A 14,385-nucleotide genomic window follows, 5' to 3' on the forward strand; every position below is an offset into this window, starting at 1 on the left:
CGCCTCAAGATCCATTTTGCAAGAGGAGGGGACGCTGCACGGCCCAGAATGGGCAACTGTGCACTGCTCCAGTGCCTGACAGCACCACCCATATAGATGAAACAATCTAGTCCATCACTAAAGTGGTCTGCAAAAGGAGCAAAGTGTTATCAGGCAATTTTTGATACAGAAAAATTGGGGATTTTTTTCTTTTCTTTCTTTTTTTTTTTTTTTTTTGGTTTATTATTATTTTTTAAATTTGAGACCTTAATTTTTACTGTTGGCAGATGGCTGAACAGTACCCTGGAAACATAAGAAGGCAATCGCTTCAGGAGCAAAAGGCCAAGTACACAGTCTTCTTCCAATCTGCTTTGGGTGTCACTTCAAGGGAACAGTTGCTAGATAGCTTGGTGCAGTTTCTAAACCCTCTGCTACGCAGTCTTACGTAGTCATAGCAATAAGATGTTTACATTGTGCAAGACAGCTTCCTGGAGAAAAAGCATCAAGGGGAAAAAAAAAAAAAAGACAAGCCACAATCTTGCCCAACCATCTCCTCCCCATCCTGTTCAACAGCCCAGGAAATCATAACTCACTGTGATTTCACCCTCTGCTGATGTGCAACTGCTGTGAAGTCACACTTCTAAAAAAAACACACACTAACCAAAATCACAACCCCGATGCCAAAGCTGCATTAATACGACTCCTGTTTCGCCTGTAGACAGCTCATCTCCTCGACCACGGGTACCATTCCCTCTGTGCCTCAGCTCTCCCTCCTTTCCAGAGGTGGAGGGAAGGAAAACGTTCTTGTCAAGCTGTGCCTTTTAAACCGTATCTGGCACTTCAGTCTTGTGGTTCCTACTAGAGAGGTTAAAAATACCAGGAGAATCTCATCAAGACCCCTTAGTTTTCTTTAAGCCGGTTCCTAACAAAGCCCTTCACAACTGTGAGCAAGTCTGGTGGCATATACACACACATTAAGGGGAGAGGAAGGTATAATTTAAATGGACAGTTGGAAGGGCAGGGATCATGACTGTTATGAGGCTTTACCTTGCGGCGTACAGTGCAGCGGTGACACATCCACTCCCCCGGAGGCAGCATTTCCTCGCTGAGCGGAGGGTTGCTACAAGAGAAACACAAGGCAATGCTTTAACTGTTATTTCTGGAACGCCTCCTCTCACGTACTCGCAGCCGGAGTCAGGGCAGCTCCACAGGTTCTGCTCCCAGGTGCTTCCTCCTTTTTACCATGCAGTCCACTCCATGGTTTCAGAAGACACTCTTAGAATTGAATAGCGAAGATAAATGGAGGATTCACTTGTGTGCAACACACGTACCTCCCCCCCAACACCAATGCCTCTTCAAATAACTTGATTACTCCATGTAAGACTACATAGATTCCTGAGCAGCGAGCACAGTCACGTATCTAGGCATTTCCATGCCTTGAATTTGCAGCTTGAGTCCAACTGAGCAAGCTGCCATGAAGTCTACCCACTGCTTCCCATGTACTCCATCCCTGGGCACACTTACTTAATGGTGGAAACCATTTTCTATCTTGAGACAACCCAAATACTCTTAAAAGTGTCACCATATACAGCTTGCCTTGGCTATGAAGCACAAGATACATCCTACTCATGTGGATCTGCACTTACTATAAAAGCTACATCACATCGAAATGACATTCTCATTTTAATGCTAGAAATAAACCAAAGCAAATTAGATGAAGGAGTAAGGAGGACTATTTTCAGAAACACTTTTCCTTAGTTAAAGGCAGAGCAGCATATGTTAGACGATACACTTTCCTTACAGATCCTACTACTAGCACAAGTACTTTCCAACACCTCTTTATCATTAAGATTTGTTATTTCTGCAAACTGCTGACTGTTGCAGGAAAAGTGGACGCGCTGTCAGAAAAACAGGTTACCACGCAGAGTGGCTTAAAGATATACTTTTAAAAGTTCTGCCTACTGATGCTAGGGGCAGCTGCAGAGCAAGTCTGCTCTCGTGCCGAATACTCAGCAGACAGATGCGCTATGGCAAGACATGGAAGCTCCGTTTCCCACTGACTGGGGATCCAGCTGAGACGGACTGGGTTACGAGGTGATCAAGCAGAACTGTGGCCACCCTGGCAAGGAGCTTACAAGACGGGCCCGAGAAGCCACACGAGCCTGGGCAGCCAGACGGCGGTTCACTTCAGGAGTCTCTATACTATTTATTGTACCTACAGACAAATATCAAAGCAAATCCAAGTTAAGCTTTAAGAAGTCTCCAGCACTGACAAGCCAGAGAGGTCAAGATGCATATTTGCTGGCCAGTAAGAGCTGTGCTTTGCAGCAGAAAGGGAGAAGGCTGTCTTCCTCCAGAATCTTGCTCCTAGCATGGGGAAATGGCACAGGATCCCAGCCCAGACTCCCAAGCCTGAGCTGTAAAAACAAACACGTTTCCTTTGTTTAAACAGAGTCCCGGCGAGCCTTGCCCCGCGCGCGCCAGCAGAAAGCCTCCGCAGGTACCGCAGCCAGCCGGGGTCACACTCGGGCTTGCAACACTGTGCCTGGAAGAGTGAAGGAAGAACACAGCAAGAACCAAAGCGGGTAATAACCTCAGCATTTCTGGTGTCAGGCTCCGGGGAATTCAGTAGAGCCAACACATCTGGCAGCCATTTTGAGGAGGAGTGCAGGGTTTCAGAGGCCTCCGTGTTCCAGCCGCTCCAGAAACGCAGCACTCTGCATATATGCACAAACATACCTGCAGCTTATGTTTCTCATTTCCTGGAGGGCTTGGATGAACAAGAGATCAGGCTCTAGACGAGAGCACCAAAGCCTCAACTACTGGCTGCTTTACACGAAGCCTCAAATGTTTGGCTGAAGCAGTAACTTCCCCCCTGCCCCAAACGAATCCTTTGCTAACAGAAGCGGGGAAGGGGGGCGGAAGGAGGAGAGTAACAAACGATCCCCGTGTGCTTGCTGCAGCGTAAATCCATTCCGAGTCCTGAGGTGGATCCTGCGATAGCTCAGGTTTTACTCCTGCTGGAAACCGAGCCCTTAGATCTGCAGCTACAGCGAGTAGGGATTCGTCTGGCCCATTCCCCCCTCCCTTCCTAGCACCCCAGGGGAAAAAAAAAAAACCACCACAGACTTTGATTTGTTCATAGCGAATTTTAGCCCTCTGAAGCTACCGACGAACGTGCCTGAACTGCTGGAAACACGTCTGCCCCATTCCAACGCACGCGTGGCGAGCCAGGGACCCACACGCTGCCAGGTGCCTCCGGTTATTTGTTTTAACTGTTACCTCAAACTTATGCATTTTACAATGAAACAATTAATACCACGGAATAGGAATCTTGAGAGACGCCTAGAAGAGTTAGAACAGGTTTCTTCTTAAGCGCGTACGTTATTCATCCTGCTTGTTATGTTTGAACTATCTGCTCAACAACCATAAGATCCTACATACACAGTACTCTTAAATGACAGCTTAGAGAAGGATTTTAATGAACGCTGCTACCCAAAGGCCTGTGGAAGGAGGGGGAAAAGATTAGTTTCAGACCAGCAGCAAGCAAGGTTTTAGTTCTCAGACTACCCTCCTGAGTTTTTCTGCTCGCTGTCAGGGCATAACTGCTACAGCAAGAGTATTAAAAGACTGATTCTGCTTCTCCTGGTTAATGAACTGTTCATCGGGGCAGCTCGCTGCACTAACAAAGACTGATGAATGCTGTTCCCGCACTGCTGGCCCCTCCGCGAGCAGAGAGCATTTCCTGGGTCTTAGCATAACGCCAGGGAAGGGCTAAAGAATGCCATTTTAATTGACTAGTTATGACCACATTCTTCAACCTTTTACTGTAAGCATAAGAGAAACTGATTTTTAAATCTGAACAAGACACTTGATCTTCATAACCAAGGTAAGAATTAGCACTTTGGCAGGAGCACCACGGCCGCTTTCTCCCCATCTTTCATAGGTTCATTAGCATGCAGGTCTCCAACCGTTAGTGTTTGCTGCCAACAGGTCCTGGAATTGTACAGCACCAACTTTATCACCAACTTTATCACCAGTTACAACACATCTCCTTGCAACTACACACCAGTCCCTTGTACCGTTCTGTACAATTTCGTGGAACCTTCATTTCAGAAAGTTTCCCCTTTTGTCATCACAGGCGAGAGTGGTGGCCAGCCCTATTTTAGCTGGAAGGTTTGGTGTGACCCGAATCAAATCTGCTCAGCAGAACACACACATTTCTGAATTTAAGGCAAAGACAGCTCCAAAAAAGTGAGTCTGATTTTCAAGATTAGTATCTATACAAACACCTGGAAGACCAACTCTACAAAGCCTCTGAAAATAAAAGATGTTTGTCAGTGCCTATTCAAAAGACACTACACTGATACAAAGCCATAACACTGGTCTCATGGCTTTTTCTAAAAAAGTTAAGTAGCATCTCCTGAAATTCATACCAGATTTGTGTTGTCAAGACTTGCTCTTGTAAACTTTTGGACTAGCTCCCACAGTCAGAACATTATGCAAAGCCACCCTTAAATAAAATGTAAATGGCTATAATGAAATAAAAAAAAAAAAATCTTCGGAAGTCATCCATATATTAGGAGTTTTTATCAAGCAAACAATAGCATGAAGCCACTTAGCTTTTCAATTTCACACCCTGGAGCTCTCATACATCAGATGCCTGTTGTTAGTCTAAATCCCGTAATTACTCTTCACTTTGCTGACCTCAATAAATAAGTAAACAAACGCTCAAAGGAACAGCACCTTCTTCAATACAAACTGGGCCATAGCTCTCAAAGGAACCAGTTAAAGCAAACCTGAAGGTATTTACACACGACATTCCTGGTGGCCATCTTGCGTCAAAGGCACGTTGAGACTACTGAGAGCAGGCTCTGGACCCAGCGGGCTACAGCCAGTCAATGGTGGTAGGATAACACACAGGTCTCTTGGACAACTTGTCTTTGATGTCAGTTGTTTTCAACAATCGGACTTAGAATATTTTTCTCTGTGCAGGGGGAAATAGTAACCCGCCCCCAAAAATGTAGGTAAAAACATTTTTCCTCCTCAGAAATCTTCCAATTAACTTACCAAGACTCAATGATGGTTTTAATGAAGGATGCTGGTTATGTTTGCCAGTTAAAGGAAGAAGGCTTTCGGCTCTTCTACCGGACTCTATTTATCCCAATGATGGATAGAGCTACAGCTGTTCCACCAGCTTCATAAAGAACAAGGCTCCCTGGCTTCCTATCCAGGGCCTCAATGGCAGCCGTAACGAAAACAAACCGGGAAACCAACCTCACTGTCAGGGCATCACAAGCGCCCCATTGAGAAGCAGGGAAAGTTGCATCATTTACAAACGCAGTTCTTTGAAACAGTTTTACTCCGCCCAAGTTACACACTTCTGCTGACAGCTGCTCCAAAAGCCCTGCAGGAGGACGACACCTGGAACCTAGCACTTGGAGCCTCCACCTTACACAGAACAAAACCACATCAAACCAGCTGCAGCCTGATTCATGTTCCTCCCCTTCACAACTCTCTTACCTTCCAACTGCAAGTCTTGCACCCACAAAGAGCTTACTATTTTCTGAAGACAGAAGTCAGACTCCATTACCTTAAAGATGGTTACTAGGAATACTGTCAGCTCTCTCCTCTATTCCAGCAGCGTCAGGATCATTCCTCAGCACAAACTACTCAGTGAAAGGTCTACAGGTTCTTCAAACTCCATCTGCTCCTTAATATGGATAAAGTTGGAACACTCTGAAGTAAAAGAAACAATCTTTTTGATGAAGCCAAAGATTCCTCAAGCACCAAAGCAGAGGCCACCAAACTTCAGACAAGACAGGCACAACCTGATCACATTAAAATTAACGGACTAAGTTTTTGGCCTCAATTAGACTCACATAATTTATGTTATAGCTACTGGAAGCCAGTGGTGCAATTTACATTAAATACAGAGCATCAGCTACTATACTTTCATCTGCGATGCAGCTTCTCCTGAGGGAGCTTAGTGAAAAAAAGCTCGATAGCAGCCAGCATAACTTTGTCTACATTGAAGTGAAAGCCTTGGGCATGCGCATAAAAAGTTCTAAATTAGTAATATCCATCAAGGAAACCTGGACATCACTGGACAGGTCAGTACGTAATTATTTTGGTTGCCACTATGCAAGGAGGGGAACTGAAATGACTGTTTCACAGGTCACCAATTATCCCATCATCTGGAACACTGCATCTGCTTAGCATGCATCTTTCCAACAGCATGGCCAGAGTTGGAAATAAGGGTTCAGCAACAGACAGAGAACAGAAACAGGATTAAAACACCATTATATGGCCAGACAGCGAGAAACAAGACATGTGCAAGGAAAAAATAAAGGTACCCTAACATAATTTGTCCACATGCCAGTGCAAGAGTAGAAGACGACTTAAACTCTTAAGAGTTTAAGAGTAATACGGCCAGTAACATGCTATACTGCAAAATTTCGTTCACTGTGTGCTTACTTCTATCTTCTAAAACAGCCAGTGTTCAACACGACATGGGCAGAATATTGTTCAAGTCTCTGGCAGCAGAACTACCATGCTCCTAAGAACCAGGTACCGTTTCACAAGCCAAAGCACTAGCGTATTGTGAATGTATTTTGTGAATTTTGAAGCCAGTGAAGTTATTTACTTGTATCCTTCCTCAAACTGCTCCTGCTAGTCTCATCCTGGGAAGAGAGCGCTAAGCACAACCTCCTGGAAGCATGTGTTATCTCCCTTACCTCACTTCCCTGCCCACTTGTCACCAGGGCTGCAGCCTCTCCCCGAGCACTCCTGCGTGGACAATCCTGACACCCACGGGGAAGCTGAAAAGTCCCCTCCAACATGATGAAGTAGAACTTTTTTGTCTCAGACCTGACAAGCAGGAGAGTCCAACAAACTGGATAAGCTGCATGTAAACATGTGATCACCTGACGTAATTAGTTACTTCTATTTATAGAAAGAACCTGGCCCACGGAGACCATTCCCTAGACAACCCATTAGTTATTACCCTCATTAACAGCTGACCAAAAAATTAAAGGAAGTATTGTTTGTTAAATATTAAATTTCCACATATGTATTAAAAAGTATGCACCTAGATAAATAAATATTTATTTATTTATGCACCTAAATAAATAAATAAATAAAAAAGAGTGCATATAATACTACCTGAACCACACTGAGGCTTTTAAATTTTTTTTTTTAAATTAGTTTGGCTGGTTACGAACTCTGATATTTGGGACATATCTGCTAGGGAACCATCCAGCTTTGCATTTATAAGCAGAAATCATGGAATTCAATAGGAAAACTCCCGCTTCTTTCTCATGCATCACTCATGCCTGTACTGCAGACAATAGTAACAATGGCCTGGATTCAATGTCCAGATTCATCATTAAGTGTTCAGATCTTTACAGCACCATCTTCTTAACAGATTAGAAGTCATCTTCTCAAAGCAGGATGACACATAGGGCAGCATCAGGGAAAAGAAAGAGGGCTGAGGAACAACACAGCTCTAGTGAGAATCACTTCATCTGATTTTGTCTTTAAAGAACAATAAATGAAGAGACATCTCTGGTGGGGAAAAAAAAAATAATCAAAACACAGGTCTGAGAGGTTTCTGAGAAGTGAACACATTCAGCCTTAGCCATACTGAATATGTTCAAAGGAGATGGGGGTGAAAGGACAGAAGCAATAAGGTGGAAAAAAGGAAATCAGCACATCACAAGAGGATGAAGGATAGACCCATAAAAGCAAAAGCATGAATTTGTCTTCACACAGGCACAAGTGAAGTATAATTCCGACATCTACATGCAGACTAGGTTTTCCCAAGAACACCGGGGAGGAGAGGGAAAAGAGCAGCAACAGAAATATCCACCAAAACAACCCTTAAAAGCAGGGTATAATTTCTTTTCTGCCTTTTGCAGATCACCTTCATATCCTGCTCCCGTTGCTATTCTAGATGAAGATCACTGGGAAGTTCACATGATGCCTTGCCCAAAGTCAGAGGCTGTACAGGCAGGTGTTTCACACCAATCACTAGCGCTTGCCAGAAATTCAGCATGGGGTTTTCAGCCTGCTAAATTGCATCCTCAGGCCACCGCTTTCTGCGGGGTTCAAAGTCGGTAATCTCCAGCTCCATCTAGTTTGCTTCAAGTGACTCGTGCAGAGCAGACGTCAGCAGAAATAGGTTAGAGTTGGGTTCAGGCGCTAGATTTCCCCCAGCTGGCTGAGATGTTCTTTGCCTTTTGTACTGGAGATCTGATACGCCAACTGGAAGAATGATTTATAGAATTTTTTTCTTCTTCATTTTTGGCTATAGGGAGCATTTACTCCATACCCTAAAAAGGTATGCAATTGCATTACAACTGGTATCTGGCAACCCCCTTATTAAAGGGAAGGTACAACACTATTTTTACTCGCCTTACAGAGTTACTGGATACTGCAGCATTCCTTCGAGGAAGCTGGGCAGACATCTAGCGAGCAGTGGAGCTGGAGGCAGCCTAAATTGACTACTGTAAGAAGAAAAAGCCAGCTCTGACAATCCAACTGTGTCACAAAATCACAAGTTTAGCCAGTAACCTGACGTGGCAAGATGCTTTTTTTGCTTACACTCACTTCTTTCAAATCCAGCGCTTCATACCCCTACAATAAAGCCATATTATACTCTCAGATATATTAGCATTTTCACAAGTCAAAGATTACTTCCTGGTTAAAAAAACAACAGGTACATCCTTCTCCCATGTGATTTATATTGCACCGGGCAGAACTCCCTAAATATTCAGACTTTATAACACTTGCTTTCAGGAAGATACACCTCCTTCCTACTCTGGAAGAAACCGCTCCCTTTCTTCACAGCAGATTCTTGCTATTTACTACTGACTCAAGGATTAATAAGGGCTCCAGAGCCACAGGAAAAACTCAAGAACTTGACATGTGAGTCAGTCTAGCAATAAAAGCAGTTTAACATCCACTTGTGTGGGTCAATAAACAGAAGAATTGATGTTAGTGCCTTTACTATGTAGAAAAGCTGTTTCAGTATCAACGCTACAACTGAAATCTCGAATTGACTCAGTCTGTCCTATGCAGGAAGACAGGCAGGAGCCCTGCCTCCCATGCATGTGTTCTTCACACCATCACAACAGCACCTACAACCCACATCATAAAGGTCAGTTTCAGGGGTGAAAAATGCATTTTTTTTGTCCTGGCTTTTACTATAAATACACAGTTCTGTAGCTGAGGACACTCTCCATCCAAGATGTCCTTCACACCCGCTGCAAGAGAAGTAGAGCTGGATGTTAGATGTGCTAATCATGACTGTTTCCCATTTACTGCCCCCACACAAAGCAACGCAGAGATGGAGAGAGAGGGGAGAATTATGAGGGCATTATAGGGTTTTCTGTAATAAACATAGTAGTCCTCCCATTCCCAACTACAAGATCTGCAGGCTGCTGTACAGTCTTAACAGCTGAGCTTGTATGTGATAAAAAGACACAAGGCAAGCTAAATGAAGGTGAATATATTTACAAGATAGTGCTAAGATCCCCATAACAAACAGTCATTAGCAGATTAGTATTATGAATCTAATCCAATTAAGATTTCCTTTGCAAATGCCTGGAGGAGCTGGAATTCCTCTGGGAAGACGTTTCCAGGTTTTGAAAGGCTCCCGTGAGTCACGCCTGCAGGTCTGACATACCAGGAAAGACCAGCTCCAGAGCAGCAGGAACAAAGCCGTGAACCCCACCTGGAAGCTGCATCCTACTGAATTTGAGGAGTCAATTCAAAAATGGACCCTGCAGCACCACATTAAAAAAAAAAAAAAGTTCTCAGTTTCACAAGTCCCAGTCAACATAAAACTGGCACTTTCCCAAGCCAAGGGACAAAACAGCAGAGAACTTTCCTTATTAACAGTCTCATACCATGCCTTTTTAAACAGCTTCAGATCATTACAGATGTTTGGCATAATGCTAGTCCATACAGCAGTCATGTCTGAAGACAAAGCGTAAGTTAAGCAGTTAAATGTTGACTTTGACAGAATCCTAATGCCTTGCTCCTACCACTTTATGCTGATGTTGAGAACGGCAGCAGCGACCCATAGCTTGATCTGAATGCCCAACTCTTGCCCACACTGCAAAATCTGCTCACGCTCGGTTTAACATGAGCAACATACATGCACACACAGGTGAGAATCATGGTTTGCAAGTCCCCAAATTAGATTGGCACATCAAATTCTTACTGTAAGTGGTCTTCTGGTGTCCTTAGCTGAAGTTCGTAGATTTAGGCTGACCTTATCTGCCTTTGCATAGAGAGATTTAGGACAAAATAAGGAGAGCGAAAGATCTCATTGGTTCAACTTTGCTGAACAGAACTGCCAAGACTGATCATGTTACCACATCTGCAGACACATGCGCAGTGACCCTCCGCACCGAGGAACCAAGCCAGTGCAATTGCTTCCTTCTGGTTTAGGATCCAGCCTACCCTGACCCCCAACGCTACCAAAATATCAGAACCAAAGACACATAAAAATAACAGCTGATGCTTTTTAAAAAAAACATATTGTTTCAACAAATTATTAGTTAAGATAGATATATCTAAGTTAATGCTTGGAACAGACCAGCTTACTCCCTGATGCTTCAGACCATTCAAAGTTTCACCTGAAACACACACCCCCCCCTCCAGGCAGCCGAAGATGCCCATTAAGGGAAGGATTAACTAAGACAATAGCCAGGCTCATGTTTCCCTCCCCTCACACAGAATGGGTATTTATGTAAAAAACCCAAAGCCAGACCAGAAGCCAAGATAAGGCAGGATATTTTAAACCTGAATAAGGTGGGGAAAAAGTTATTGATGTCCTACCAGTCAAACACAGCTTTTTTCCATTCTTCGTGCAAAGCACTGAACCGAAGTGACTCATAGAAAATATGCAAAACGCAGGCTAGTTCAGCTTCGTTTACTTCTCTTTGTTGCTCCTCCTTTACTCCAGTTCTTCGACAAAAGCACTTTGGCTAAGACAGCCAAATCAAGAGGGGAAATGGAGCCAAGCGCTCCAAATATAAACATGAAGAGGCAAGCGTTACAGAAAGTTTGATGGAGCTACCAGGCCCCGGCAGGGATGCAGGGTACCTCTCCCAGCAGAGCCGCTGGGCAACCCAGCAGCTAAGGCAAGCGGTTTTACTGGGCAGCGCCAGGAAACTGGTACTGTCTGTGTTTACCGTAACGGGCAGCTGGTCAGATTTAGGCAACTGGGGTCACTTTGCCATGCCAGCAGTGCTTCATGGCCAGCAGCGTGCGATTTATAAAAGGGGCTTGAACAGCAGCATTCAGCGAGGTTAGTGATTTTGGGCTCCTCCAACCAGAAACTCAGGCAGTGAGACTTTAAAAAGAAAAAAAAAAAAAAGAAAGAAAGAAGAAAGAAAAAAGAAAAAACAAACACAAAACTGTTCTGTGTTAGTTCTCCCTCCTGTTGTCACTCCCCTCCCCCAGCTTAACTAAACTTTTCCTCTCCCAGGGATCTTTCTAATCCTTCAGCGAAGCTGTAATGAATTTGCAACATCAGTCACTCTGCAAAATGACTTCAATGGGAATCAAGTTCATCACGAGCTCAAGAAAATAATACAGGGAATTCTAACAATCACATAGCCAGGAGGAGGATATAAAGGGGGAAGAATAGCAGTAGTACTGGAAAATTGGTTTTCAATCATGTAAAGAAGGAGCGTACACCATTCCCAGGGGCCTGGGTTAAGGAATAACATCAGAATGAAAAGGCAATGGTGCACCATTACCCAAAGCAGCAGGTTATGTGCAAAAGGCATAACCAAAACCAGACTTAAGAGCTAAAAATCCTATGTCCTCTTTTCAAGAAATACTATGGACAGAAAAAAAAAAAAAAACACCTCTCTAAGTTCAAACCTGAAGACAGTCACCTGACTGAGAGATTAATCCAAGTATGTTGAAACTAAGTATCTGGAAGGGATTTCACACTTCCCGGTAACCCTCCCACCAGGCCAGTTTATCTACAGCCAGGCTGGTAACCTCCCGGTCCATGGGCTCTTACCGTACCTGGAGGAGTTTTACACTGAACCAGCGATTCTGAAAGGGAGCTGTGAGAAGAGCTGACACCCTGACAGATGAATTGGGAAGCCACTTCCACCCACAGTAATTCAGGAGAGCAGGCGTTCCCACAGCGTATCAACAAAACTTGTTATTTACCATCAGAGACGTGTAATACTATCGGACTCGGAAAGTTTTTGGGGTTTTGGCTGAGCGCCTTCTGTTTTCTGCAGAAGACAACAGGTTTAGGTACTAAACTGAAGTTAAGGCAAACTACTGAAGTTTGAGAACCACACACTCGCCAAAGAAGCCAACTTGCTCGCTACAGGTTTAAACAACCCGATACAGAAGAGCCTTCTCTACACAGGAAGAAATAGAACTTGTTTATGGGCCACTGAGCTGGGTTCACTCCTGGGTTTGTCTCCAGCCTACTGCGTGACTTGGGCTGATCACACCCTTGTCATTCATTTTCTTTTATAATATGGCCTCTCCTATCCAGCTTTGACGGACTGACTACAAATCCTAGACCAATTAAAAACTGCTCTTTTTTTTTTTTCCCCTCCTTCTATATTGATAATAAATGCAATCTGGTTCTAAAGCTTACAATAAATATTTAAAGAACAGGTAAGCTGTCGACACAATTCAGCTAGTATGCCCCAGCAGTATATTTAAACTGCTGTTCAAATGACTTAAAACAAGCACTGGACTACAGCTGCTATTCTTTAAATAAAAAAAAGGAGGGAGAAAGGAAGCTGCAAGTGCTGCCTTTATGCCTAAGTTTACATCCAGAACAGAAGTTTACTTTAAGCAAAAAAAATAAGAGTAAAGGGAAGAAAACAACGCAACAGAACCTGAGCATCACTTCGAGACAACCTGGTTTGCTTGAAGGCCTTGGCCGAGCGACGGACAGAGGTCCACGAGCCGGGTGAGCAGAACAGGGGCCAAGCCTGAGGCCTTTAGTTGAAGCCTGTCCAGCAGCGCGCAGCTGGCCCGCTATGCCAATCCGGACCGTGCCACCTCCCGCAGCAGGGTCTGGGCTACTGTCAAAACGATCACCCGAGAGATACCTCAGGAAAGGTAACAAGCACAGTGAGAAAGCATAACCAGAATCACCCCTTCCATTTCTGTTCTGAAGGGTGACTAGTTAATCAAAGATTATTTTTTTATAATTATAATGCAACTAACTCAAGGGTAGCCAAAGCTTTACAGATATCTGATTTACATGACTGTTTCCCACTGATTAACGACAAGAAACTTGTCAAATTAGGTCATGAATTTTAGCCAGATTTAGCCATGCACAAGGTGGTCTCATTTGCAGTTAGGACTAACTAGGATTCAGAGTCAACCAGGAAACTCTACAGCGTTAATCACAGCTCTTCCATCTCAAAATATGAAATTCTAGCCATCACACCAGCCTCACCAAGACAAGGCTCAGGATGTGCTCAGCAGCATCTGAAAGCAGGCACCAAGTTTTAAGCAACTACACCCAACTGAAGGAAAAAAAAAAACACCAACCTTAGATTAAAGCTCATCAAGAAGGCTGGACAAAAAAAAAAATTAATTAATTAGTGTCCTCCTAGTAAATATTAGAGGATCTGCACCACCACCAGTAGCACTTCCTCAGGGTAGGAGGGATGATGTCATGGCTGCACGCTACAGCATTGTCGGGTTCGTCTGGCTACACGCTGCTAACGGGACACTCCCTACAGAACTGTGACCGCACAGTCAGTTTTCCTGGTATCAGCAATCAGTTTAATATGTGTTCAGAGACCTGCAATTAGCATATAAACGCAGTATAACCACCGAGCAAAAGAAGAAAGAAAAAAAAACAACAGGGGAAAAAAAAAAAAAAAAAAAAGGCAAAGAGGAGACAGCTGTAACAGGGTGGCAAACAAAGCTCCAAAGCATGAAAGAGAGAAAGGAATGTGGTTAAAAAATCTCCCCTAAGGAAGAATACTCTGTACGCCTGAGCTCCAGCTGTTTGACTTGCCCCGCTCCCTCCTCCACTCCATTATCCACTCTGGCTGCGCTAATTTAACACAAACCGCCCGCCTGTGTCAACTGTTCAAGGGGAGATTGGGGTAAAGCAGCCTCGGATGCGTCTGGGCTCCCAGTGCAGAAAGCAAAAAAACTTTGGGGCAGAAAGTTCAGGTGCTTTTGGCGGGTTGCTTTGTGCCGAGAGCTTAGGAAGCTGCGAGGGAAGGCAGTGAAGAGTCCTTCTCCGCTGCAGCCTCCACCGACTAGGGCTTTGCCACCGCCTCCACATGCACCTCGACTCCCACAGGGCACCCAGATTTGCATGCAGAAAGATCTGCCTTCTATCAACAAAGCCACGCAACTCCCAGCAAGAGGACCCGACTGCCC

General features: G+C 44.3%; 1 protein-coding gene across 1 annotated transcript in view; it reads right to left on the reverse strand.

Moving 5' to 3' along the window:
• PHF12 (PHD finger protein 12) overlaps positions 1–14,385 on the reverse strand; it is a 31,976-nt gene that overhangs the window by 16,200 nt on the left and 1,391 nt on the right. Inside the window, exon 3 of the mRNA XM_074160601.1 lies at positions 1,027–1,099. Within this exon, the coding sequence (XP_074016702.1) occupies positions 1,027–1,099 (73 nt within the window). The remainder of the gene's footprint in view (positions 1–1,026; positions 1,100–14,385) is intronic.

The sequence above is a fragment of the Numenius arquata genome, chromosome 18 (assembly GCF_964106895.1).
Source record: "Numenius arquata chromosome 18, bNumArq3.hap1.1, whole genome shotgun sequence".
Lineage (NCBI taxonomy): Eukaryota > Metazoa > Chordata > Aves > Charadriiformes > Scolopacidae > Numenius > Numenius arquata.